Source organism: Chelonia mydas, chromosome 3, assembly GCF_015237465.2.
Source record: "Chelonia mydas isolate rCheMyd1 chromosome 3, rCheMyd1.pri.v2, whole genome shotgun sequence".
NCBI lineage: Eukaryota > Metazoa > Chordata > Testudines > Cheloniidae > Chelonia > Chelonia mydas.
This window is the reverse complement of record NC_057851.1, coordinates 55951800-55977618: the sequence shown is the minus strand read 5'-3', so window position 1 is coordinate 55977618 and position 25819 is coordinate 55951800. Positions and strand designations below refer to the sequence as shown.

At 43.5% G+C, this 25819-nt stretch overlaps 1 protein-coding gene across 5 annotated transcripts in view; it reads right to left on the bottom strand.

Moving 5' to 3' along the window:
• Positions 1-545: 545 nt before the first annotated feature.
• Positions 546-25819, bottom strand: part of DDX43 (DEAD-box helicase 43) — a 64647-nt gene continuing 39373 nt past the window's right edge. The window contains exons 13-17 of one of the 5 annotated variants that reach the window (XM_043542521.1): positions 20403-20512; positions 19503-19641; positions 14714-14801; positions 1458-1599; positions 547-1113 (exon numbers count right to left, since the gene is read on the bottom strand). In XM_043542521.1, coding sequence (XP_043398456.1) covers positions 1486-1599; positions 14714-14801; positions 19503-19641; positions 20403-20512 — 451 coding nt within the window. In that variant the 3' untranslated portion in view covers positions 547-1113; positions 1458-1485. Of the gene's footprint in view, positions 1114-1457; positions 1600-14713; positions 14802-19502; positions 19642-20402; positions 20513-25819 lie in introns of all 5 variants that reach the window. The other 4 variants (XM_043542520.1, XM_043542522.1, XR_006289449.1 and 1 more) reach the window with 4 other exon arrangements.

The window sequence follows — 25819 nt, the reverse complement described above, 5'->3', positions numbered from 1 at the left end:
CTACTCTTACCAGAAGGCTGATCCTGTACCTCGTTCCTCTGATAGTTAGAAACCTTCTAATTTCCAATCTGTTTTTATCCATGGCCAGTTTGTACCCACTTGTTCTTGTGCCAACATTGTCCATCAGCTTAAATAGCTCTTATCCCTCACTGCTGAGTATCCTCCATATGTATTTACAGACAACAATCATAACTTACCTGTATATTTATCCCGAAGAGGCAACACTGCATAATAGCTTGCAAAAAACCAAAATCACGGTTCTGATTTTCTTTCATCCATTACTTTGCTCACGTTGAGGTATTTGTTGGATACTTGAGTACCGAATATTCCAAAACAGAAATGTGCTTAAGGATAATTATACTTTTTACTGATCCTGCTTTTAAGTGATAACAACTATAGTTGCACTTTAATTTTTGGATGTCAGAATACAAGCAGCCACAACAACAGACTTTATCTATTACATCTGCTCAGACAGAACTTAACTTGATTCTTCTTTCTTGAAGAGACTCCATGAAACAAGAGCACATAAGAAAGGTACAGCCAGTGGAAAAGCTATTACATTTTCAAGTTTTTTATTTAGCAAATGCAAAAATCTTACAGCATTTGAAAACTTCAGTGCTGTACAAAACTGTATTCCTTTATTCTCTTAAAAAAAGGTCAAAAACATCAAAATAAATATGAAAGGTGAAATCTTAGCTCAACTGAAGTCAACAGGAGTTTTGTATATAAGTATATAAGCTTAATGTAAAAGAAAATAAGAGGCCCAGAAAGCATAGAAAGCAAGAAAATAGAAAGCATATAACCGTATTAGAAAAAAGATTCGGGCCTCACAAAATTTGTGTACTGTTAATCATTTGGTTAGGTTTCCATCCACTCAGTATGACAGACTTGATGAAATATTAGTTCAGAGATTTATTCAGCTATTACTGTAAGAATATGCTTCATTTTCCAACAATGAAAGAAGACACCCATCAGTATTCCATGCCTTATCTGTCCCAAACTAGAGATGTAACATCCTCCTTGCACTCCGACATAAATGGTGGTAACATCAGGCATGTAAGTTATTTTGGAACAATGCTGACAAGCGTTGGGTGCATGCACCAATCTGATTCCCTGAAAATATAAGGGAAAAGTTAATTTTTAAAATTCTTGTATATTAAAAAATTCTGCAGTTTGTCAAATTAAAAGCAGAATCTTAATTTTCTCCAGCATTTTTACAATTTTAAAAAATTATGTCATTGCATTGACTAACCTTGACACACACTTCCCCCCCTTAAGCGTGGATTAAAGAATAATTGAGAGTGACATCTAAACATAGCAACACATCGTTAAATGTAAGGAGAACCAGATTTTCAAAAAGTCCACAGACCTAATTCATGTGTACAACACAAGACAAAAGTACACATACTTGAAAAAACTGGCCCTAAATTCAAATCTATATTATTATAAGAATTTACTTACGTTGTTTAAATATCTCCCAGGTGATTAAAAACCTTTCTGGGACTTTCCACGAGGTCTTCCTAAATCCTTTTCAATTTCTTTTTTCATCTGAAATTGCTTGAATCTTTCTGCCATTGAAATAAGCTCTTCAGGAACTGCCTGATAATTAGAAAGGTATGTTATGGAGAAAGTTTATTCTAAGTGATTCTCTAAGCTTTGCAGTCATATGCCCATGAGGTCAACAAATAAGTATTTATCCAGAATGTTTTCTATTATTCTATTACTCTTATGACTTTGCAGCTGAATACTTTATCAGCACACCAACAAGAAAAAGCCAAGGGAAGATATCTTTTTACCTAAAAAAATTAGGAAAAATCTTGTGCAGCTTGAGTGATAAATTCTTTGCTGCTTTGTCATTAGATTTCTAGTATACGTAGATAAACCAATACGATATTGTCAACTAAAAAATCCTATGATGTATTTCAAAGACTTCTGCCTTTGAGTTAAACTCCTCAGAAAAAGTTATGGGAAAAGGACATAAAATTCAAGTAGATTAAAATCTGGCACTAAATAATTTACTTGAATTTTATGCTGTTTACTCCATTTCTGCACCCAAATTTTACACCTTCAATTTGGTTAGCTAAATTCCTTATCTGCACATGTTTAGTTCTTAAAATGTTGTTTTTAAAGTGACTGGAATTCTCTTAGGATTTTTCATCCAAGTAAGCCTTAGTATCAGACCACCAAGTTAGAGTTCACTGAACTTTGGTTATGAAAAGACCAAGAATTCAAGTTGTTAAAAAAGAAACACCACAGTTTAGTATTTTTGTTTAGTGAAGATCAACCACCTCATTCTGATGCAATTGCAGGATAGAAGAAATCTTAGCTTTCCTATCCACAATACATTTTGCCCTACATGAATGAAAATGGTTCACACCTTTGATGGAAGTTTTCTGTCAGAAAAAGGCAAGTCTGGCTAAACTAAAATGCTTTGTAAAACAGTGTCAATTTCACTAAAATGTTGTTTGTGAGAAAAAAGGGAAAAGTTCTAATCATCTCTGAGTGTCCCATTTCAATATCTTCAGAATATGAAATGGTTGATTTTTCCTTTTCAAGTGGACATTGTTTTTAAGGGTTTTTTTTGTTTGTTTTGTTTTAAGATATGGAAGACACCACTGTAGAGAGGAAGGAGGGCAGGTAGTGAAATATATATACCACCACATCTCGAAGAACTCAAGTTTCTATAAGGTGACTCTTCTTTGAGTACTCCATATATATATTCCACTCTTGGTGGCTCAAAACAGTGAACTGAAGACAGACAGGTGCTTGGAGTCTACTTAAAGAAACATAACACTGCTCTGCCAGAAGCAACATCAGATAAAATGGTTACCTATCTTCATGCTCAAATAAATTTGTTAGTCTCTAAGGTGCCAAAAGTACTCCTTTTCTTTTTACCTACCTTTTGTAACTGTTCTTTGAGATGTGTTGCTCATGTCCATTCTGTTCTAGGTGTGCGCACGCCCACGTGCACAGCTGTTGGAGACTTCTGCCTTAGCAGTATCCATAGGGTTGGTTATGGCACCCTCTGGAGTGCCACATGCATGCGCCGGTATATCAGGCGCCGCCAGCCCTATGCCCTCTCAGTTCTTTCTTGCCAGCAACTCCGACAGAGGGGCAGGAGGGCAGGTAATGGAATGGACATGAGCAACACATCTTGAAGAACAACAGTTACGAAAGGTGGGTAACTGTTTTTTCTTCAAGTGCTTGTTCATGTTGATTCCATTCTAGGTGAGCAGAAGAAGGGAACAGGACACCAAGGGCTTGAAGTGGGCTTTCATGAGCTGCACAACCACCAGATTCAGGTCCCATAGAGGGACTGGGTCCTGGATTTGGAGGTAGAGCCGCTCCAGACCTTTTAAGAACCGGCCCATCATGTTATGAGCGAAGACTGACCTGCCCTGGAACAGAGGGTGAAAGGCTGATATGGTGGCCAAATGGACCTTAATTGATGAAAAGGACAAGCCCTGGAGTGTGAAATGCATAAGATAGTCAGGATTGACTGTAGCAAGGCCTGCTCAGGCCTAACCCTGTGGGCCGAGACCCAGCACGTGAATCGTTCCATTAGACCAGGTAGGTTGCTCTAGTGGAGGGCTTTCTACTACCCAGTAAGATCTGCTGGACATGGGCCAACCACTCCTGCTCTTCAGCAGTTAACCATGCAGCAACCAAGCTGTTAGGTGCAGCAGTGGTAGATTTGGGTGCAGGAGCCTGCTGTGATTCTGGGACAGGAGATCCGGCCAGAGGGGCAACTGCATCAGGGTTGTTACCAACAAGTCCATCAGCATGCCAAACCAGTGTTGGTGAGGCCAAGCCGTAGCTATCAGGATTACCTTGGCTTCGTCCCGCTTGATCTTCATGAGGACTTTGTGTAGCAACGGCACCGGTGGGAAAGCGTACATCAGAGTCCCCAACCATGGGAGTAGGAAGGTGTCTGACAAGGAGCTCCTTTCGTTCCCCCAAAATGAGCAGAACAGATGACATTTCCTATTCTGGTGAGTCGCGAACAAGTCCATTAAGGGAGATCTCCACTTTTGAAAAATCCCATTGACCACTTTGGGGTGGAATGCCCATCCATAGTGAGACAAGAAGGCTCTGCTGAGGCGAGCTGCTAATACGTTCCTGGTTCCAGGGAGGTGTGCTGCCATCAGATGAATGGCATGCTGCACACAGAAGTCCCAAAGCCGGAGGGCTTCCAGGCAGAGGGCTGATGACCTGGCTCCACCTTGCCTGTTGATATAAAACATTGTGGTGGTGTTGTCCGTCAGGACTTGAACCACTTTGCCTTATAAGTGGGGCCGAAAAGACTGACAGGTCAAGTGAAGTCAAAAGGGAAAGAAACTGCTGACCACTTGCGAGGCAAGGGAGAGGTGCACTCTGACCAACCATCACGGGCAGTAAGAAGGAACTGAGAGGGCATAGGGCTAGCGGCACCTGATATACCAATGCATAAGCATGGCACTCCAGAGGGCACCACAACCAACCCTATGGATACCGCTAAGGCAAAAGTCTCCAACAACTGTGCACATGGACACGCACACACCTACAACGGAATAGACATCAGCAAGCAGTTGAAGAATATGGTTAGAATATGGTGTAAGGAAAGTCACCAGCAAATGAATCATTTGCTTCAAATGAAAATCTAAGACTACTTTATGCAAAAATATGGGATAGGAGCTAAAGGTGATTTTGGGTGGAATATTATATAATGAAGCCTGCATAAGTGCCTGTATTTTCCCAATTCTTTGAGCTGATGTAACTACTATGAAGATGTTTGTTTTCCTGGACATGTGTAGTCAGGAACAAGTTGTCTGGGGGCACAAACAAGGGGCCCTATTAAACCCTCTAGGACAACATCAATATTCCAGGAAGGAGGAGGAACTCTGAGAAGGGGAAAGAAACATGATCCACTGCAAGGTGGGAGAAAACTGTGGCCCTGAATGTTTGAGTGGGAGAACATATGTTGATATGGCTGCCAAATGAACATGAATGAAACTAACAGGCAGTCCCAAACTCATTAAATTCAGCAAGTAGTTCAGGTAGCTGAAAATTGTGTCTTAATAGGAAATAAATGGCACTGCTCAGCCCAAATAATGAATCTCTTCCACTTGGTTGTGTATGTTGAGCTGGTGGAATCATTTCTACTTTGAATTAAAGCGTTCTGAACATCGAGAGACCAGAGTCCATGGGGCCGGATGCACTGCATCCGAGAGTGCTAAAGGAGTTGGTGGATGTGATTGCACAGCCATTGGCCATTATCTTTGAAAACTCATGATGATCAGGGGAGGTCCTGGCGACTGGAAAAAGGCTAATGTAGTGCCCATCTTTAAAAAAGGGAAGGAGGAGGATCCGGGGAACTACAGGCCAGTCAGCCTCACCTCAGTCCCTGGAAAAATCATGCAGCAGGTCCTAAAGGAATCAATTCTGAAGCACTTAGAGGAGAGGAAAGTGATCAATATCAGTTAGCATGGATTCACCAAGGGCAAGTCATGCCTGACTAATCTAATTGCCTTCTATGACGAGATAACTGGCTCTGTGGATGAGGGGAAAGCAGAGGACGTGTTATTACTTGACTTTAGCAAGGCCTTTGACATGGTCTCCCACAGTATTCTTGCCAGCAAGTTAAAGAAGTATGGGCTGGATGAATGGACGATAAGGCAGATAGAAAGTTGGCTAGATTGTCGGGCTCAATGGGTAGTGATCAATGGCTCCATGTCTAGTTGGCAGCCGGTATCAAGTGGAGTGCCCCAAGGGTCGGTACTGGGGCTGGTTTTGTTCAATATCTTCATTAATGATCTGGAGGATGGCGTGGATTGCACCCTCAGCAAGTTTGCAGATGACACTAAACTGGAAGGAGAGGTAGATATGCTGGAGGGTAGGGACAGGATACAGAGGGACCTAGACAAATTGGAGGATTGGGCCAAAAGAAATCTGATGAGGTTCAACAAGGACAAAGTGCAGAGTCCTGCACTTAGGACGGAAGAATCCAATGCATCGCTACAGACTAGAGACCGAATGGCTAGGCAGCAGTTCTGCAGAAAAGGAACTAGGGGTTACAATGGACGAGAAGTTGGATATGAGTCAACAGTGTGCCCTTGTTGCAAAAGAAGGCCAATGGCATTTTGGGATGTATAAGTAGGGGCATTGCCAGCAGATCGAGGGACATGATCGTTCCCCTCTATTCGACACTGGTGAGGCCTCATCTGGAGTACTGTGTCCAGTTTTGGGCCCCACACTACAAGAACGATGTGGAAAAATTGTAAAGAGTCCAGCGCAGGGCAACAAAAATGATTAGGGGTCTGGAACACCTGACTTATGAGGAGAGGCTGAGGGAAATGGGGATGTTTAGTCTGCAGAAGAGAAGAATGAGGGGGGATTTGATAGCTGCTTTCAACTACCTGAAAGGGGGTTCCAAAGAGGATGGATCTAGACTGTTCTCCGTGGTAGCAGATGACAGAACGAGGAGTAATGGTCTCAAGTTGCAGTGGGGGAGGTTTAGGTTGGATATTAGGAAAAACTTTTTCACTAGGAGGGTGGTGAAGCACTGGAATGCGTTACCTAGGGAGGTGGTGGAATCTCCTTCCTTTGAGGTTTTTAAGATCAGGCTTGACAAAGCCCTGGCTAGGATGATTTAGTTGGGGACTGGTCCTGCTTTGAGCAGGGGGTTGGACTCGATGATCTCCTGAGGTCCCTTCCAACCCTGATATTCTATGATCTCTCTGTGTCCTTTATCCAGCTAACATCTCAACTGTGAGGTGGAGGGTGGCTGGATCCAGAAGCAGGAAGTTTCCATTATCCTGAGAGATTAAGTCCAACAGAAAAGGTGGTAAGGATTTTGGAGGGTGAGCTGATAAGACTGAGATCTGAATATTAAAAACTGTCTTGGCCAGACGGGTGCTATCAGTAAGCTGTGAGTCTGTCACGGAGGTCATGAATTCTGTAACTTTCTGGGATTCGTGACTTCTGCAGCCGCCGGTGCCACTGACCCCAGAGCCACTTGAGCAGCTCAGGCAGCCCCGACCCTCCCCCCCACAGAGCACCCAAGATTTAGTGAGGGATATATAGTACAAGTCTGGACTGGTCACGGGTCGTGAATTTTTGTTTAGTGCCTGTAACCTGTCCATAACTTTTACTAAAAATACCCATGACTAAATCTTAGTCTTCGCTATCAGATCTGTGGGATCTTTCTCAATACCGTCTGAATCATCATCATTCTGGAGACCATGGATTGAAGAATGTGTCTGACAAGAAACCTTGTACTTAGGTCTCCCCTGAAACAGAATCCAAGACACTTCTCATTAGTGACCCTCGAAAATAGGTTTACTGACAGTTGACACCATCCTTGAAAGATGTCTTAGATCAGGGGTCTCAAAGTCCCGGCCTGTGGGCCATCTTTGGTCCGAGAACCACCCCACTGCGGCCTGTGCAAGAGAGATGCAGGCAGACATGCTGGCGGCAATCTCAACTACAGGCACTGCCCCCCGCAGATCCCATTGGCTGGGGGAGAGGGAGAGAGATATCATCACTGGTTGCTGGGCACAGTCAGCCCTGGAGGAATCATCATTAGTTGCCGGGCAGAGTCAGCCATGGAGATAGCATTACTTCCCCCCACACACAATGAATACAAGTCAAAACACCAAGCACAACTAGCTGATGCACACCTTGCTGCAATCCTGAACGTTTCAACTGCTCAGTCACTGAGGCCAAACATCAACAAACTGACAGAACTGAAGCATTGCCAGGTGGCTGGCGAACACTAAAAACTCTCTGGGAGGTGAAGAATTGTATAAAGTTGTATGACAGTTTAATTATTTCTAAGAAATTCGAAATAAAAAATATAATATAAACATTTTCTTTTCTGAACACCATCTTCAGTGACATTATTGGTCCACCGGGAGGATTTGAGGACTGGCACTAGCCCTAAGGTAAATTGAGTTTGAGACCTCTGTCTTAGATAATGGAGTCTGACTGTCCACTCAATTGCTGGAGAATTGCCCAATTAGATCTTTCACGGCATCTTACAGGAGGTATAGGGCTCTAGAAGAATCTATTCCAGAATCAAACAAACAGTCTCCTGCCATAGGGGCTATAACTGGGCTCCTTCCATCCTGTTTATATAAAACATGTCAGACATGTGGGTCAGTCATTTTCTGTATGGTCAGTCCCTGAATCATTGGTAGCAATGTAGTCAGACTCAGCGAATTACCCTGAGTTCTAATATATTTACTTGCACTAGTTTTCTCATGGGTCCACAGACTTGCATTTGATGGTGGTTTGGATGTGCTCCCCATCCCAGGAGAGAGGCATCTGACATTAAGGTATTGGTGAGGAGAATGCTACCCTCCCCACCTTTGCATTTGATTGGGACCCTCCAACTGAACAAGGGAATATTGGAAGAGAGTTGCACTAACATATCTATGTAATGTCTGCTTGGCAGGTAGTCAGACTTCAGCCAGCCTTGCATGCTGTGATCACTTTTTGAATTTAAGGGCAACCTCCTGCCCCTTCCCCAAAGTCCTGCCCCACTCACTCCATTCCCCCCGCCTCTGTCACTCGCTCCCCCTCACCCTCATTCACTTTCATCGGGCTGAAGTAGGGGTTTGGGAGGGGGTGCAGGCTGGGGCCAAGGGGTTCACAGTGTGGGACGGGGCTCTGGGCTGACCCTGGGGCAAGGGGTAGGGATGCAAGCTCTGGGAGGGAGTTTGGGTGCAGGAGGGGGCTCCGGGCTGGGACAGGAGGTTGGTGTGTGGGAGGGGGTGTGGGCGCTGAATCTGGGGGGGGGGGGTCAGGACTAGGGCAGAGTGTTGGTGAAGAAGGGGGTCTGGGGTGCTGGCTCCAGGAGGGGGCTCAGGGAGTGGGGTGTGGCCTTCCACCAGGCAGCACTTGCCTCCGGCAGCTCCCGGTTGGCAGCACAGCATGTCTGCCACTAAGGCAGGCTCCCTGCCTACCCCAGCCCCACGCCGCTCCCAGAAGGGGCCAACGTGCCCTAGCAGCTCCTGAAAGCAGGGAGGGCGGGTGGCATGTGGCTCTATGCGCTGCCCCTCCCTGCAAGCACTGCTCCCTCAGCTCCCTTTGGACACAGCTCCCTGTTCCCGGCCAATGGGAGCTGTGGGGGCGGTGCTTGCAGGCAGGAGCAGTGTGCAGAGGGAGATCCCTTCCCCTCCGCCCCCGTGGCTCACTGTCCACTTCTGGGAGCGGCATGGGGCTGGGGCAGGCAGGGAGCCTGTCTCAGTGGCAGCCCCATTGCACCGCCGGAGATCACGATCAGCTGGGAGATCCTCTAGGATCGACCAGTTGGTAACCACTGTCTTAGACGATCGACTGAATTGACCAATTATGAATGTGAACCTTCAACCAAAGAGACTGCACTATACTGCAAACTTCTGAAAATACTTTCCTCTGTCCACCAGCATCATCTCTGTTCTGCCCAGGTTCAGCTTCATCCAGGTATTCCTCATCCAAGCACTGAGCCATCTCGGTTGTAGTGGTATGTTCATGTTATGAAGGATAAGTAGAGCGGTGTTTCATCTGAATATTGCTGGCACTTAAGTTGATGTCTGACCAGTTCACCTAGTAGAAAAATGTAGATGATGAAAATGACAGGAGGGAGAATTGATCCTTGTAGAACCCTATAAGTGAGGGGTGTAGTGGTGGAGAAGCATCACTACTTCTTGGGTGTGTCCCTCCAGGAAGGACTCAAACCATCTTAGTGCATTATCCTGGACTCCTGCCACGACTCTCAGGTGAGACAGCAGTATCTCATGATCAACAGTGTCAAATGCTGTAGAGAGGTCCAGGATGAGAATGCATGTCTGTCCACTGACAGCAGATCATCCATTAGTGCCAATAAGTTTGAGTTTCATGTCTTGGCCTTAACCCACACGGATGTATCTAGAATGTTAGCTTCAGTTAAATGAGCTTGTAGTTGGCCTTTTGCCAGCTTCTCTATGAGCTTGCTCTCAAATGGGAGGTTTGACACTTGGTGATAGTTGGCAAGGACTGAAGTATCTAGAGTGGGTTTCTTCAGCGTTGGTCTGATTATTGCGTGTTTGAAAGAAGAGTATCTCTGAATGAGGTGTTAGCACTTTTAGACAAGAGTGGTACCAGCTGTTCATGACTCTCTCAAGGCTAGGAGGCTGGCATTCACAAATCTTGAGTTGGGACTTCTCTAGGGTACCTAGAACTTCCTGAAGAGTGAGTGTAATGAACTCTGGGAATGTAGCTGGGATGTTTGTTGGCGGACGGGTGCAGGCAGAGTGAATCCATGCTGTTTGAGAAGGCTTCCTAAATGTGAGAGATCTTTTCTGGAAATTCAGATGATAGTTCTTTGCAACAATTGTTGCTTGGCTCTGATGCAGACGGTAGGCATTTAGGATTGATGAAGTGATTTACCATCTTGGGGTAGGGTTTGGAAGCCTCAGTGGAGGCTGATATGAAGGTTCTTTTGGCCTCTAATATAGCCTCAAGCTATAAGCTTTAAGAATTGGTTATATTTCATCCCGTTGGAATTAGCCTTTGTTTTCCACCATCGGTACTCAAGTTTCTGCCTCTTTCTCTTCATCCAGTGCAGGGTGTCTGAAAACCCAGGAACATCTGTGTGGGCCAGTGTGTCAATGGCCGAGACCAGAATAGAATAGTAATGATTAAGACTAATATATTGTCACAGTTATTTTTAGTAAAAGTCATGGACAGGTCACGGGGAATAAACAAACATTTATGGGAGCCTGTGGCCTGTCCGTGACTTTTACTAAAAATAAATGGGGGGAGGGGCAGGACTAGGTAAGGGGGAGGAATGGAAGACTGACAGGCAGAGCCTCCTGCCATGGTGGGGAGCACAGCCCCAGCGGGGGGGCACAGAGGCCCCCGCTCAAGCTGGCTGTAAGCCGCGGGGCAGGGGCACACCGTCCTGGTTCCAGCCCCAGTTGCAGTGCAGGGGCGCGCAGTCCCGCCTCTAGCCCCGGCTTCAGCCTCTGACAGTTGATGCCGAAGAAGTCATGGAATCTGTGGCTGCTGTGACTAAATTTTAGCCTTAGTAATGATTCATCAAATCCTCAATTCCTCATCCTGGGGTGGGGTGCGTGGGGTGCTGTTGCCCATCACCAAGCTTTATAACATAGGTCCCTAAAATGTGGGGTGTGCCCCCTTAGGGGGGAATGGAGGAATGTTTGGGGGGGAATGGAGGGGCCCAGGCCAGCTCCCATGAGAGGCGGGGTGAGAGCACCACCCAGCCCTGTTCCATACCCCCAACTCTGCTCCGACCCCAGCTGTAACCCTGGCTCCACTCCCAGCACCAGCCTTGGCCCCCCAACTGCAGCCCTGGCCCTGCTTCCGGCCCCCAGCTGCAGGTCTATTCTTGGCCCCAGTCCCACCCCCCAGCCACTGCTCAGTTCTCAGCCCCAGACTCACCCCAGCTGCAGAGCCAGCCCCCTTACTCTTGTCTGCGCCCCCCCCCCCCCTTGGGAGCTGTGGTCCTACTCCTGGCCCCTGGAAGGGTGTGGATAGGGGTAAGGGGGGCATGACCATGACAAGTTTGGGGACTACTGCTTTAGAATTTGGAGTCCACAAGACTCTGTGGTCGAATCAGGATAATTTCTCTTTCTTATTGCCTGGATGCTGGAAAGTCTCTGACCATGGCCTTAATCAGGTGATGCTCTGTCCAAAATTGTGGCTGAATTGTAATGTCCTTTATATCCAGGACGAAGATCAGGTTCAGGGTATGTGGAGGCTGAAGGTCTCCTTTTCTGGAAGATGTCTCTTCCTCCAAGGTTCCAAGCATCTTTGCTTGAAAAAGGCTTGGCCATGATCTTTGAGTGGTATAAGATTGAGGTCTTCTCTGTTTCCTCTAGCTGCTGATGTGTATACGCCTAGCAACTGGAGCCTGGGCTGGGATTCTAAAATGCAGAGCACCAGCTGCATTTGCGATGAAGGGTGCAGAGTCTTTGAAAGGGAGATCTTTAATTGCTGTCTGCACCTCCCCAACCATGCAATGTTAAAGACCATAGCTAGGATTCTATCCTTATTGTGTCAGAAGTTGCCATGTATCTAGCCGTTGTATTGGAGGCATCTAAAGTGGCCTGGGAAGAGGTTAGTGCTACCAACTGCCTCTCAGAAAATTTTTCACTTTCACTTTTTCTTGCTCTCCTGAAGAACGTTATTAGCAAAGTCTAAGACCTTGGACCAGTTCAAGTAATTGTATCTTACTGACAAAGGGTAATAGCAATTTTTAATTGCAGGCTAACTGATCAGTAATTAGAGACACTTTAGCCTCCTTCCTTTTGGTGTAATTTTTGGTTGCTTTTTATTATTTCTCTCATTGGCCACCATGACAAGAAAGTGAACCTGGTACACAAGGTATTATGGATACAATCTTCCTTCTGAGAGTATCTAATACAGTTTATCTGCCTTCTTAGATGTCAGATGATGCTTGAATATCCCAGATGTCCTCTGCCAGTTCCAACAAGGCTTCATTGATAGGTAATCCCTAGCGACTACTCATTGAGTATATCTAAGAGCTTGCAGGAGTTCTCTGGTACTACCTCCACAGGAGTTTCTATTCAAATTCTATACGGTGGACCAAGTCCTGAAACTTTTGTAATTGGTTGAGAGGGAGCTGAAGGAACCATTGCCTCATCCTGTGATGAAGAAGCAGCGGCCACAGACGGACTGAACACCCATGGAAGGACGCTTTTCTTTTGATATCTTTGGTAGGTGCTCAGTGTGTTGCAGTGCAGTTTGAGAAACAATACCTTAAGACGGTACAGGAGAAATGGACCTAATTCTGGAGCAAGTGCAGATTCAGGTTGTCCCAGTTGTTGTAATCCCCAGGCCAGCAGCCTGTTATAGAGGAAAACATCCAGAGCCAAGGTGGATGTCACCAAAAAAAGACTGCCTGTCTCTGTAAACCCTAGATCTTGACAGAGGCTCTCAAATCTGAGTTTTAAGGGTCATATGAATATGACACCAGGGAATAATCAGTATATTATTTTTTATTTACTTTGATTTGAATCAGATAAAGAGATGAAGCACTCCTCATCCAGAAGAAGGGTTTTGGGGTCTTAGGATCCACACCCAAATGTGGCTCAACCTGTGTTGAAGAGGTACTCAGAACCACAGCAGTAGTGGTAGCTGGCACTGTAGAGGAGACATTCAGGACCAAGGACAGCAACAGTAACTCTGGTTCAGCTGATACTTGACAGTCTCCCACTACTGCAAATGATCTCAGTTCAAAAAACATTGCCTTCAGAAATGGAGAAGGGGGTTATAGCACCAAAGTGAACTCTGCTGATGTGATTGGTACCAAATGAATCATCAGTACTGCAGTCTCTGTACCACTCAAAGATGGTGCCAAGGGTCCAGCGCTGCTCCCCTGGGGGTCCAGCGCTGCTCCCCTGGGGGTCCAGCGCTGCTCCCCTGGGGGTCCAGCGCTGCTCCCCTGGGGGTCCAGCGCTGCTCCCCTGGGGGTCCAGCGCTGCTCCCCTGGGGGTCCAGCGGTACCTGATCCAGGCAATGAAGCCCCCTTAGACTGGAGTAGTAAGGCAATTTCAACCACTTTACTCAGGTGTGCAGCAGGTGATCTACCTTTATGCTTCCCAGAGAAGTGATCCTTTCTACCCCATCCAAAGTTTACTTGGGGATCTAAACAATCCTACCAGAGTCCACAGCCAGGATTCTCTTGGAGGATGGGGCTCAGCTATTGATCTAAAGCATTACTAGAGCACTTCTGGACCTATGGTGAGCTTTTTGGGGGTGGAGGGGGCAGGGAGGTTTCTTTGCTTGCACAGATCTAAGGCAGGCTACAGAGCAGTCTAAAAGGAGGTTTGAGGTGAGCCTCTCTCAACTTCTGGTCCTTTTTGAAGAAGACTACAGATGGAAAACTTATCAGGTCTATGTCCTTTCTCTGAGACAAAATAAGCATCTTGTGTGGCCATCACTAAGCAGCATGCGGGAGGAGGGGCAGGTTTTAAAGTCAGGAGACTTAGTTCAGTTATGAGTAATTCCCTGTACCAAGGGAAAATATTTTCCCTTGAAGAAGAAAAATAATTATACCTAATATTCTTCACTGTACTATAATCCTAATCCTTGCACACATATTTACAAGTACCTACAAGGAAAACAGTTTACACAAACGCACTGAGGCCTGAACACTGCCAAGGTTTTGTCTAAGAGCCACAAGTAATAAGAAGGAAATTAGGGACAGCTGAGCCCGCTCCACCCTTTCAGCTTGCGAACTGAACAGGAGGACACTCAGGGTGACTGCACGGCCCCAGTGGATCTTGCTGGCCAAAAGACAGGACACATGCATACCCAGAGTGGATTACATATGGACAATCATGTCAACATATGCTTTTTGGAAAACCCAGTCCACTCTCTTGTACAGTCCTTTTTCACTGTTCAGCTGAAGGGCTTAATTGAAGTTAGGCAGACTCTGCCATACTGAATGGCAACAGCCTGTCTTCTGGCTTCGCTTTTTACAACTGAGGTAAAGTACCACTGCCAGAATGTCCAATTTGAGATTTTTTTTTTTTTTTTTTTTTTTTTTAAGGCTGGAGGGCCCAAGCTCCCAATTTTCCCAGTGAAACTACAGACGATACGGTTAAGAACGGGCTTCTCAGTAAGCTTCTCCCCCATGCTAAAATACCATTTCAAATGGTATTTAGTGACATTTAAACAATTGAGAACTATGTACACCTTGCCCTGCTAAGGTAAATATTCTTACTTGATTTGCTCTTTCAAGAATGCTGATCAGCTCAGATGCAATCCTCCAGTCATTCCTAGTGACAAGCGTTACAGCCTCCCCTGTGCGTCTAAGAGAAAAATACATTCTTACTCTTCAAGAGAAGAGAAAACTACATTGTTGGACACTTCCTACCGACATAGGCAAAGAAGCTAAACTTGTCCAAGGAGAGGAGAAAGTCAGAGTATTGAGATTTCAGAAATAACGTTGCAATTTATAAATTAAGTTTTCATTAACAGAACTGGTGGAAAAGGCTAGACTCCTCAATGGTGTTGCTTTAACTATGTAAACTGATTTATTGCTGCCCTATTAACATCTTTAGGCCTGGTACTTAATTCATTCTTGTTAAATGAGTTTTCTACAATTCATTTCTGAATATGGTAGGTCCATACCTATAATGGACCAGTTTGAAAAAGGTTAACATTTAGTACAACACTAACAAACAGTAATCTGAACTCTTCCAGAAAACTAAACATTGAGCACATTAAGCCAAACTCAGAAAAGCACAAAATGGATGCACAAGTGGTTGGCTGAATGCACACATTGCAAAAGCAGCCTGCGTGTTTATATTCGGTCTAGCCTGAAACGATCTCTTCTCTTCTCCCAACAAATTATTCTAGTCAGAAGTAGGAATAATCTATTGGGGAAAATGATATGTTTAGTGACAATCGCAGGGGTGAAACATGGTAATAAACCATAAACAGGGGTACTACAACCCAGCCTCTGTCCTGCTCCTATCAGAGCTATTAATTGATAGAGTACCCTCTCTACTGGCCTGAAGCCAAAGAAGAGAGCAGACAACTTCTCTAAGCAATTTACAATAGCTTCAAGGCACTACCAGTGATTGGTGCCTTCTCATGCTGCTGGTCACTGGTTTTCAGAATTTGGCCCATGTGTCTCCTGTATGTTTTTTCCTCACAGAACAGAAATCTTGTGCACAAAAATTCTAAGCAGACATTTACTGTCACACTGCCTGGGCTAGGAAGAGACTGGACTTCGCTCTGCTTCACCTGTTGATCCTAGAAAATGTTTTCTAGCTTCATAGTTACTCCTCTCCAGCAACTGTAATGGATTGGTACATTTTTTTGAAAAAAAGTCTGCAGCTATGCAATCAGATTTGACAATCTGTGGCTGAATCCTCTGTCCAGCTTCTAGACTTTCAAACCTCTTTAGATTTCTTGGATTTGGCTGTACAGAGCAGAAACATATATACATTTAAAGAGCTCACTGCTAAGTCTCATCCACATTAGGCACAAACGAGTTATCAGATGTTTTACATTCTTATGTATTGTCCATAAGAATTTGCAAGATGACCAATGCTGCATTAAATGTTCCCTAGACACTCTTACTACTAACCACTTATGTGTTTCATCTGTATATCTAACAGCAGTCTACATAACCAGATAGATCACCATTTTAGAAATGGGAAAATGGAGGCACAAAGGTTAAGTGACTTGCCCTACGTTAAGGAGCAACTGAAATTCAGAAATCTGGTCCCATGCTTCCTAGTCCATGTCTCATCCACAGGATCGTGCTGCAAGACACGTTAACCACTTTCAAACTTTTTTACTTCTTCTTGTTGCTGGAGAATGTCATTTATGAAATTTGAAGTAAGAAAATCAATATGGAAGTCTGTACAGTCAGTTCTCATTCTGCTTAATACTACTTTAAGAAGGGTGAAGTTTACATAGTACAGTGTTTTTTCTGACACTGAAATACTGTAACCACATACATCAATAGCTTAAAAGCAGTGCAATTTCCATATATAAAGAGATACAGATATGGAATATATATTTTATAAGAACAAATCTGTACAATACATTAAAATGAACTCCCTAGAATAAAATCCAAGATACATACTAATATAGAAGCATTAGGAAAACGCCTATCAACAAAGCTCCATCCCATTAGAGGCTCAGTACAGCGTTCTTAGGCAACCTGCATCTGTCTTATGTTGCCTCAGTAAAGCATCTTCATTAGCAGTTGCTGTTCCTTTTTGTTAAATCGGAAGTTCCCAAACTGTGGATCACAACCCCAAGTGGAGCAACTCCATCAGCAGACAAGGTTGCGGCAATCCCAAGTAGGCAGAGGTTGTAGTTTTGCAAAATGGCACCCTCCGCACAGCAAGACCCATACATGCAAGGATCATGCCGCATAGAGGATATTTTTAGCTCCGCAAAATGGCATCATCCGTAGTGTGACCTCACACACTCTGTATGTGTGTGAGGTCACACTGTGTGGAGAGTGCCATTTTGCAGAGCTAAACAACATCCTCTATGTGGCGTGACCTTGCACGTATAGTGTGCATGAGGTCACACTGCACGGAAGATGCCATTTTTAAATGGCGTCCTCCGTGCTGTCTGGGGAAGCAATACACGTGAAAAGGAGGTCATGTAATGGGAACTGCTGAGTTCATTCTTATATAATGGAATCATTTGTCCATCTTCTAGACTTTTAAGCCTCTTTAGGCTCCTTGGATTTGGCTGTACGCAGCACCTGTTCAACTGTTCCCCCAAACTGCCTGCCACAATGAGGGTCACCACCCCCGGAGGGGGAGGAGGGGTCGGTTGGTGTGTGTGTCTCCCTCCCCCTCTCCCCCTTCATTATTATTTGATTAAGGCAGAATGGGAACAGGTTTAGAACCCATTGTACTGCCAGTGACTGTCATGAAACTGGAGCACAATGGCTACAACTACCAGCAAGAAGTTCAGAAATAATTATGTTCTCAAATTCCGTCTCCCAGTTTACTATGGAGACAAATACTTACTCTGTAATCTTTCATTTTATTCCTGGGGGAATGCTGAACCAAAAAATTAAAAATTCTACACTAAAATATTTGAAAATTCTGTAAAATTATATAATCATGCCAGTTTCAATTTTGGTAATTTGTTTCAAAATATTTGTCAGCAAGTATGTCTAACAATACAAAGCAAAAAAAAATTCTGGTAATTTTTTTTTGACAAACAGATTCCTTACTAGGCATATTAATACAGAACTTTGTATAATTCATTTAAATTACAATACAGAACTGTATTTCCTGCACGTGTGAAAAGCAGTGCAAAGGCTTGGGGGAGTCAGAAGTAACGGAGGACTTGAGGGAGAGGGAAGGAGCCTAGGAGTGAACCTGGAGGGTGTTGGGTGTGGCTGGCAGGTTTTTCTTTGGGGTGGTGTGTGGGATTGTTAGGGTGTTGGAAAGCCTCCCTCATGCAGACCCTGGCTGACCCCAAGCCTCTCCCATTCAGTCAGGCATGTGTGCCCCTGTTCCTCCACCCCTACTCTCCATGGGTCTCTGCAACTGCCCTTCCCCATCTCCAGGCTCAATACTGTCACCCCACTAGCTCCTGAGCCCATGCTCCAGTCTGTCCCTCCCACTAGCCATTCTGAACCCCAGTCTGTGATTCCCCAGCAGCTCTCTGCACCCCACTCTGCCCTAACCTGGCTCCGCAGGCAGGGTGCTGTGATGAACTTCCACTCCTGGGGGAATTCTGCAGCACTGGGAACAGAATTTTGTATTTTCCCACGTAAAATACATTTTGCCTAAGAACAGGTTTCAGAGTAACAGCCGTGTTAGTCTGTATTCGCAAAAAGAAAAGGAGTACTTGTGGCACCTTAGAGACTAACCAATTTATTTGAGCATAAGCTTTCGTGAGCTACAGCTCACTTCATCCGATGTAGGTGCCACAAGTCCTCCTTTTCTTTTTGCCTAAGAAATGCTGCAGTTCTGCTTTTTGTCCACCAGAGGCAGCTGTGGCACTAGAACAGCCAGCATGAATGCAGCTGGCTGTTCTCTTCCCACAGCAGCCTCTGGTGGGAAAAAGGCGGAACTGCAGGATTTAGGCACAATGTTTTTTTTAGCGAGAAAATAAAAAATTATGCCAGACAGAGGAATTCTGCACATCCGCAGATGCGCAGAATTCCCCCAGGAGTATCATTTGCAGTAAGAACAACTGACACCTTAATTTTAAGCATACTTCAAAATCACAATTATATCTTTATTCGAGAGAGAGTTTCCCTATGAACTTAAGTTATTACACTGTAGTGATTAAATGGCACTTGTTTTACAGGCACTACGGGCACATTTTTTATGGATCAAGGCTAAGAAGAAGTCAGAAACTAGTTGCAGTGTTTATATGATAAACACCATGTATCACCAGATGCTGACAGAAGGCTATATAGAAACTGTTTTTTCATCATCTTATTTGTTTTGTTACATTTCTGGAGTTAATCTGGCATTCAAACCTCTTTGAAGCCAACAAGCTGCATGACTGTAGTAAGGTGAAACTCTGGACATTCAAAGTGTGCTTGTTGACTGAATTCCTAGGGAGCTGACTGAGAATTTTATACAGCAGTTTATAATGTAGAATAGATTTAAGACAAGGAAATATTAATCTAGAACATCTTCCAAAATATGACTCTACTCAGGTTTACACCCATTTTCATTATTTGTTCACAACCCAAGTAATTACCAACCTCACGCCAAAACCCTGATGTGCCTTTTGCTAATTGATTTCAAAACACACAATGCCAGAGATGGAACATTAATATTTGAAATGTATCTTGGTATACACATCATACTCTGGAAGCATCATTTACTGTTGATCTCACATTGCATCAGCAGTAAGATTTATATTATCTGTTGCTCTAACATCTTCGAAATCATATATTAAAAATATACATTAAATAAAAATGTGAGTAATCCTAAGTAGCAAGCTTTACTGTCATTTTTAAAAGATGAAAGAGAATTCAGTTTACATGTAGAAAAACCACTTACCCTGCTCGTCCAGTACGACCTATTCTATGAACGTACTCTTCAATGTTCCGAGGGAAATCAAAATTGAAAACATGAGTAATATCTTGTACATCAAGCCCACGGGATGCTAAATCTGTAGCTATCAATATTCTCACTCTTCCTGCAATAAGCATGTATGGAAAATATACATTGGTCTTTTATCTTGCTAATGTACAATACACAATCTATCCACATTCAATGCTTATATGGCTCCCATTATCCTAGTATTGGAGTACCACACAATCTAGTGTACTTAGCCTCTCAGCATCAAGTGATGAAAGTAATTCCTATTGCTACCATTTTACAGATGGGGAGCTGAGGCACAGAAAGACTTGCCCAAAGTCACACAAGAAATCTAGCTGATTAGCAAATTGAACCCAGATCTTCCAAGTCTCAAGTTAGCATCCCAATGACTGGACTAGCCTTCATCTTAATGCCATTCTCCTTAGCAGGACACAATCTTGGACCAGGTGGGTTTTACTACACGAAAACCATCACCCAGCAACAAACATTTCATACTCATATAGCCTTCATTCTAACAAAATACGGTTTTGTTTTTTTAAATTCCAAAATATAAGAGAGAAGTCAGCAGTAGTTTAAACTGTCATCTCATTTTCACTCATGGTCATTTCAATTTTTAATGGATAAAGCAACAACTTATCTCCTCTTCCTTACCACGTTTTTCTAGTGCTAGTATTTGGTACATTAATACAATTAAAAATATTCTGATCTTACTCCCACACATTTAACATTGAAGTTATTTTACTTTTAACTGCTCTGTGTTACAAAAACCATTATGCTACTGGTGTGGATATTAAGTTTTTAGAAGTACAGACTGAAATTGCCAGGCTCAAGAGAATAGCATTCAAGGGCAACACTTGCCTTTCTTGAAGTCATCCAAAGCTTGTTCTCGATCACACTGTTCTCTGTTGCCATGAAGAGACTGAACTGGAATTCCTTGGAGACTAAAATCACTTGATAAGTCATCAGCTCTAAAGTTAGATAAAGGGACCTTTAAATACTTTAAAATGTATGAGGAATGAACCACTAGCAAATAGTTATGAACAGAAGCATTCCTATCTTAGACAAAAGTCTGCTCTAGTTAAGAAGAGACTTATTGTGACAGTACTGGAAATGAGCACCCCTAAGCAAATATGCAAATGTCAATAACAGTATACTCATTCAAGTCAGAGATGATGCCTAAGTTTTGAGGGGCAGCCTGGGAGACAAACTAGAGTATGACTGTAGATACTCGTACGGTCCCTATCACAGTAGCATTTGAAAGCCTCCCATGTATTTATGGATTTATCCTTCCAATACCCTTGGAAGACAGAAAAGAACTGCATCTATTTTACAGGGGCAGAACTGAAGTACAGAGATTTAGGGACTACATAGGAAGTCTGTTGCAGAACCACAACAGAACTCCAATTCAATGGCTTACCCACAAGACTATCCTTCCTTGGGATCACCTTTAGAGAATGTGTGGAAAGAAAAAACTAATGAAGCCTACTTCACACCTTTAGTAGCTCAAGAGCATACTAAAAACAAGCAGATACAATTTCAAGATTTCTCTCATTTTTGGCATGCATGCAGACCATTTAATGGATTCCCTTACCCTTTAATGGTAGAAAATGCTTCTTTGGGCCAGAGTGTACACTAACATTCTTTCCACAATGTACTTCATGCACACGTATTGTGAAGGTCTTTTGCTACTTTCAGCTTCAGCTTACTACCTTGTTAAATATTGGAAATGTTTCGAAGTATTTAGAATATTTTTAACAGAAGCTACCTTTTTTCTCTGTATTTGAAGGATAACCATTGGGATATTCCTCATGGGGATCAAACAGTTTCATATTTCCAATAACTCAATTCCAAGCGAACATAGTTAAGAGAACTCACTGGCAAGGGGTGTTTTCCAGTCCAGGAGAGTAGCTCTACTTCAACGGCACGTACATTAAGAAAGTGTTCTATTACTGAAAAATCTGTTTTATGTACACTCATCCCACATACATCAACTGGATAGATTTCACTAACTTAAATCCAGGAAGGAGGCAGGTGCAGAGGCTTTTTCCCAAACAGAAAGTCCTGGTCAGAGAACATCTCACCCCAAAATACCTTCCCACAGAATTCAGGAAAAACAATACTTTTAATCTTATTACAAGTCATTATCTATGAACTGAAAGTGCTGTATGCACTGCCGCACACCTTTATACAGAAAGTAAACAGAAACCACAGACTTCTACTTATAACAGAACTTGCTTTCAATGAAGTGGTTTCAACTCTAAAATGCTACCTACTAAGGAAGAGCTCTAACTGATACTATATCTTTTACTCAGGATGCTTCCCTATCAATTAATTAAAACAGAGCAAAGACTATGTGCAAGTGAAATGTTTTCTACTTCTAAATGAACATATATTGAGGAAAGCTCATGCCCCATTTTTACTTCCTTCAGTCAACATTCTACATTATGTATTGTTTTACAATAAAGGTTGTGCTAAACCCAATTTAAAGAAAATTCATATAGTCTTTTCTTTTGAAAAGGACTCACACCCTCTAGCTTGTTTCAAGACAAGAAACTGCACTTCTGGTGTGCAGAACTGAACAGGTTCTGAACAAGGTAAATCTGCCCCAAGAAAACTAGTTATGACTAAGGTTAAGATTCTGTCATGGTTATTTTTAGTAAAAGTCACGGACAGGTCGCGAGCAGTAAACAAAAATTCATGGAAGCCCGTGATCTGTTTGACTTTTACTAAAAATAATTTGGGGGTGGTGGTGGTGGGGGGGGGGCCTGATTGAAGCCTAAGGAGAGGGCAGGAAAATGAGAGCCTGAGCCCTGCCGCAGGGGTGGCTGAGAGCTGCAGGGGCCTCTGCCCCTGGTGGCTGAGAGCTTCCCTTGCTGGCTGACAGCTCCAGCCCACTGCCTTGGGCTGTGGCAGAAAATGTCATGGATGTCTCTGGAAGTCACAGAATCTGTGACAATCTTAGCCTTAGTTATGATATTCAGCATCTTCATATAAAGAAAAAGGAGTACTTGTGGCACCTTAGAGAATAAATTGGTTAGTCTCTAAGGTGCCACAAGTACTCCTTTTCTTTTTGCGAATACAGACTAACACGGCTGTTACTCTGAAACCCATCTTCATATAGTATTCCCTCAGAAAAAATCTCATACTGTTATAGTTGGATAAAAAGGTTTGGCATGTCTACATTCAATATTGACTCTACTGTACATCAGTCAAGGGAGAAAGTAGAGTCTTATAACAGTAAATATGACTATATTAACAGATTATCCTAAAAAGGGAAAACAGATTTTTAACATATTTAAAAGTGATACTTTAGTAATATGCAAGCAAAATTGTGATAACATACAAAAAACAAAACAAAAAATATCCTAACAGACTAAAAGTATTGGAAATAATTTAAGATTTTATTATTATTTTAGGAGGTATATCAATTTGAAATCTATTTTTAATTAAACAAATTAGAAGTAGTTTCAACTATTATGCCTGGCAGAGTCCAGTCAATTAGTAGTTTAACCACCACATATTCTGATGCCTGAAAATATTCCTCTCCCCTATTATTTTGTAAAAGATTTAGCTTGATAGGAAACTGACCAGAGTCATTTTCCCTGTATCTAGAAAATGTTCCCAATGCACATAACATGAAGAGAAACATTTTTCATTCATTTTGTTATAGTAGTCTTGGGTGTTACTTGCTAGAGCAGGTAAATATTTGCATACATTGTCATGTTCTGGGGTGCAACCCTGACCAGCGATGGGTTGTGTCATCACTTGCCCTGAATACATGAGTGCCTTAAAACGCTCCACAGCTGTACCTCCCTTATCTGGATACTCATGCACAGCATACAAGCATGCTATGAGTGTCTGCATGATAAGCCACCCTGGTTTAGCTGCTCTGACTCCAGCAGTCCACTTGTTATACCACAGTCACACTCCAGCCTCCATGAGCCTTGGTTATGATTGGAAAAATGATCCCAACACTCCCCAGTGCTGAATTTTCCCAAAACCACGTGCTTTGCAATGTCCAACCCTTTCCTGGACCATTCAGAAAAAACAAGGTTTGTTTGGTCCTGTAGAGAAACAAACCGCACAGCTCAGTACTTTAACTTGAGATAACAATCACTAATTCAAACAGCACTGGGTTGATTTAAGTAAAATAAGTTTATTAACAAAAGGAGATAGGATTTTGAGTGAGTCCAGGTACAAAGGATAGAGTTAGAAATGATTACAAGCAAATAAGAGACTAGATGCTAAGAGTTAACAAAACTACAGTCCTGGTAAAAGGTAAAAGTTTTACCACATTACCTTCTTGCAAGATGGCTGACCACCCATCTGATCAGGATCTTCCTCAAAGTACTTAGTTCCTGTATCTTCCTAGGGTAAAAGATACCTTGGGGCTCTTTGCCTCTGTTTTATAATACTGTGAACCTCTGAAATGGATTCTTCTGAAGAAAATTCCATGCTGGTTTCTTTCCCTGCTTGTGTTTGCTAAAATGCAAATGAATGGCCACTTGACATGTGATTGCTAATTGATTCTGATGACACCTGGTTGGAAGTGTGGGCCTGTCTTGTCTGGGAGAAACCTGTTTACCCACTCCCAGAATTGTCTAGTAAACACATTTTAGTTCCACATTTCCATTGTCCCTTGGGCATTTACCATATGTACACCAGGCAAGGATATTAATTATCAGTGTGTTAGGTTTTCCAACGATACCTTACATGACACATCAGATACAGTTTATGACATTAATGAACTGGGGCCCACTGAACTGGTTAGGCCAGCTGAAACTCACTACCAGATACCAGAGAGCCCCCTGCCCTCTTAGGGGTAGTCTACACTGGCAATGCTAAAGCGCTGCCACCACTCTAAAAAACCCCACTTCCACGAGAGGTGCAGCTCCCAGTGCTGGTGCACTGTTTACACTGGCGCTTTACAGCACTGAAACTTTCTCGCTCAGGGGTGTGAAAAAAACACCCCCCTGAGCACAGCAAGTTGCAGTGCTGTGAATTGCCAGTGCAGACAAGCCCTTATATTGGGATGCTGTTAGAGCCACATACATGTGTAACTTAAGCTGCCTGTATTCATCACATTCTCAACACTTATTCTTTGTACCTTTACTATAAAGAAGGATTCTACTGAGTTTTGTTTATTCAGCTTTTATAAAGAAATGTACTCCTATTATTTGTATTATTGTAGGGCTTAGGAGCCTCAGTCATCAGAGGTAATCGTACTTCAATAGCAATTTGCTATGCAAACCTGGAAGGAGAAGAACAAACAACCTTCTTTCAAAACAGGTCTAGTTTCTTTCTGTGTTGGTGAAATAACAGAGGCAGTTGGAACTGCTCTGCCCTTTGTGTCCTTGGGGGAATTTGTTTAGATTGCGAAGATCCAGGATGGGATGCCAGCTGCCTGACTTCTTCTGAATCCGGAAACAGTGAGAGTAGAAATCCTGTCACATGTGCTGGGGAGGGACCTGTGCTATGGCTCCCAGTTGCAGAAGAGAAGAGGACTTATTTTTCCCTGTAGAATAGACTTGTGAGAGGGGTCCCTGAAGAGGGAAGGTGGTAGGACGGGACAGATAGGAAGGGGATGGAGTATCCTTCCTTGACTATCTCTAGAACCCACTTGTCTGAGGTGATGAGACTACGATGGGAAAAATGGAGCTAGTCAGTCGCCAAACTTTTGGAATGGCAGACATGGTGGGGATGACTGAAACAACGGAAAGCTTCTCGGGGCCTTGACCACACCTTCAAAATTGTTGCTTTGGTACTGGTGCATCAAATGAACTCTGATGGAAGAATGTGCAAGGCCTTGGTCCTTCAGATGAAGCAGGTAATCCAAAATCGACTGGACTGAAGAATACAAGGGGGAAATGCCCTGTTCAGCTGCCCAGTGGGAAAATCGCACAGGCTACCACTGGGTGGAGCACCCACTCGTGGTGAGAGGAGAAGTCCCTGCTTACCTGATCCACTAACGGGTTCTTGACCCCCCGGAGGTGACATGCTTCTAGACGGATTCTGTGGTGGATGCAGAAGTCCCAGAGACGGAGTGCCTCTTGGCATAGGACCGAGGATTGGAGTTCCTCCGTCTGTTGATATAGAACATTGAGGCCGTGTTGTCTGTTAAGATTCTGACCACTCCGCCCAACAGGTGAGGAAGGAAGACTGTGCATGCCCTGAGCTCTCTGACGTTTATGTGTAAAGTCATCTCTTCCGGGGACCACGTACCCAGGCTCTGGAGATCATCGAGGTGTGCCCCCGAACCGAGATCCGAGACCAAC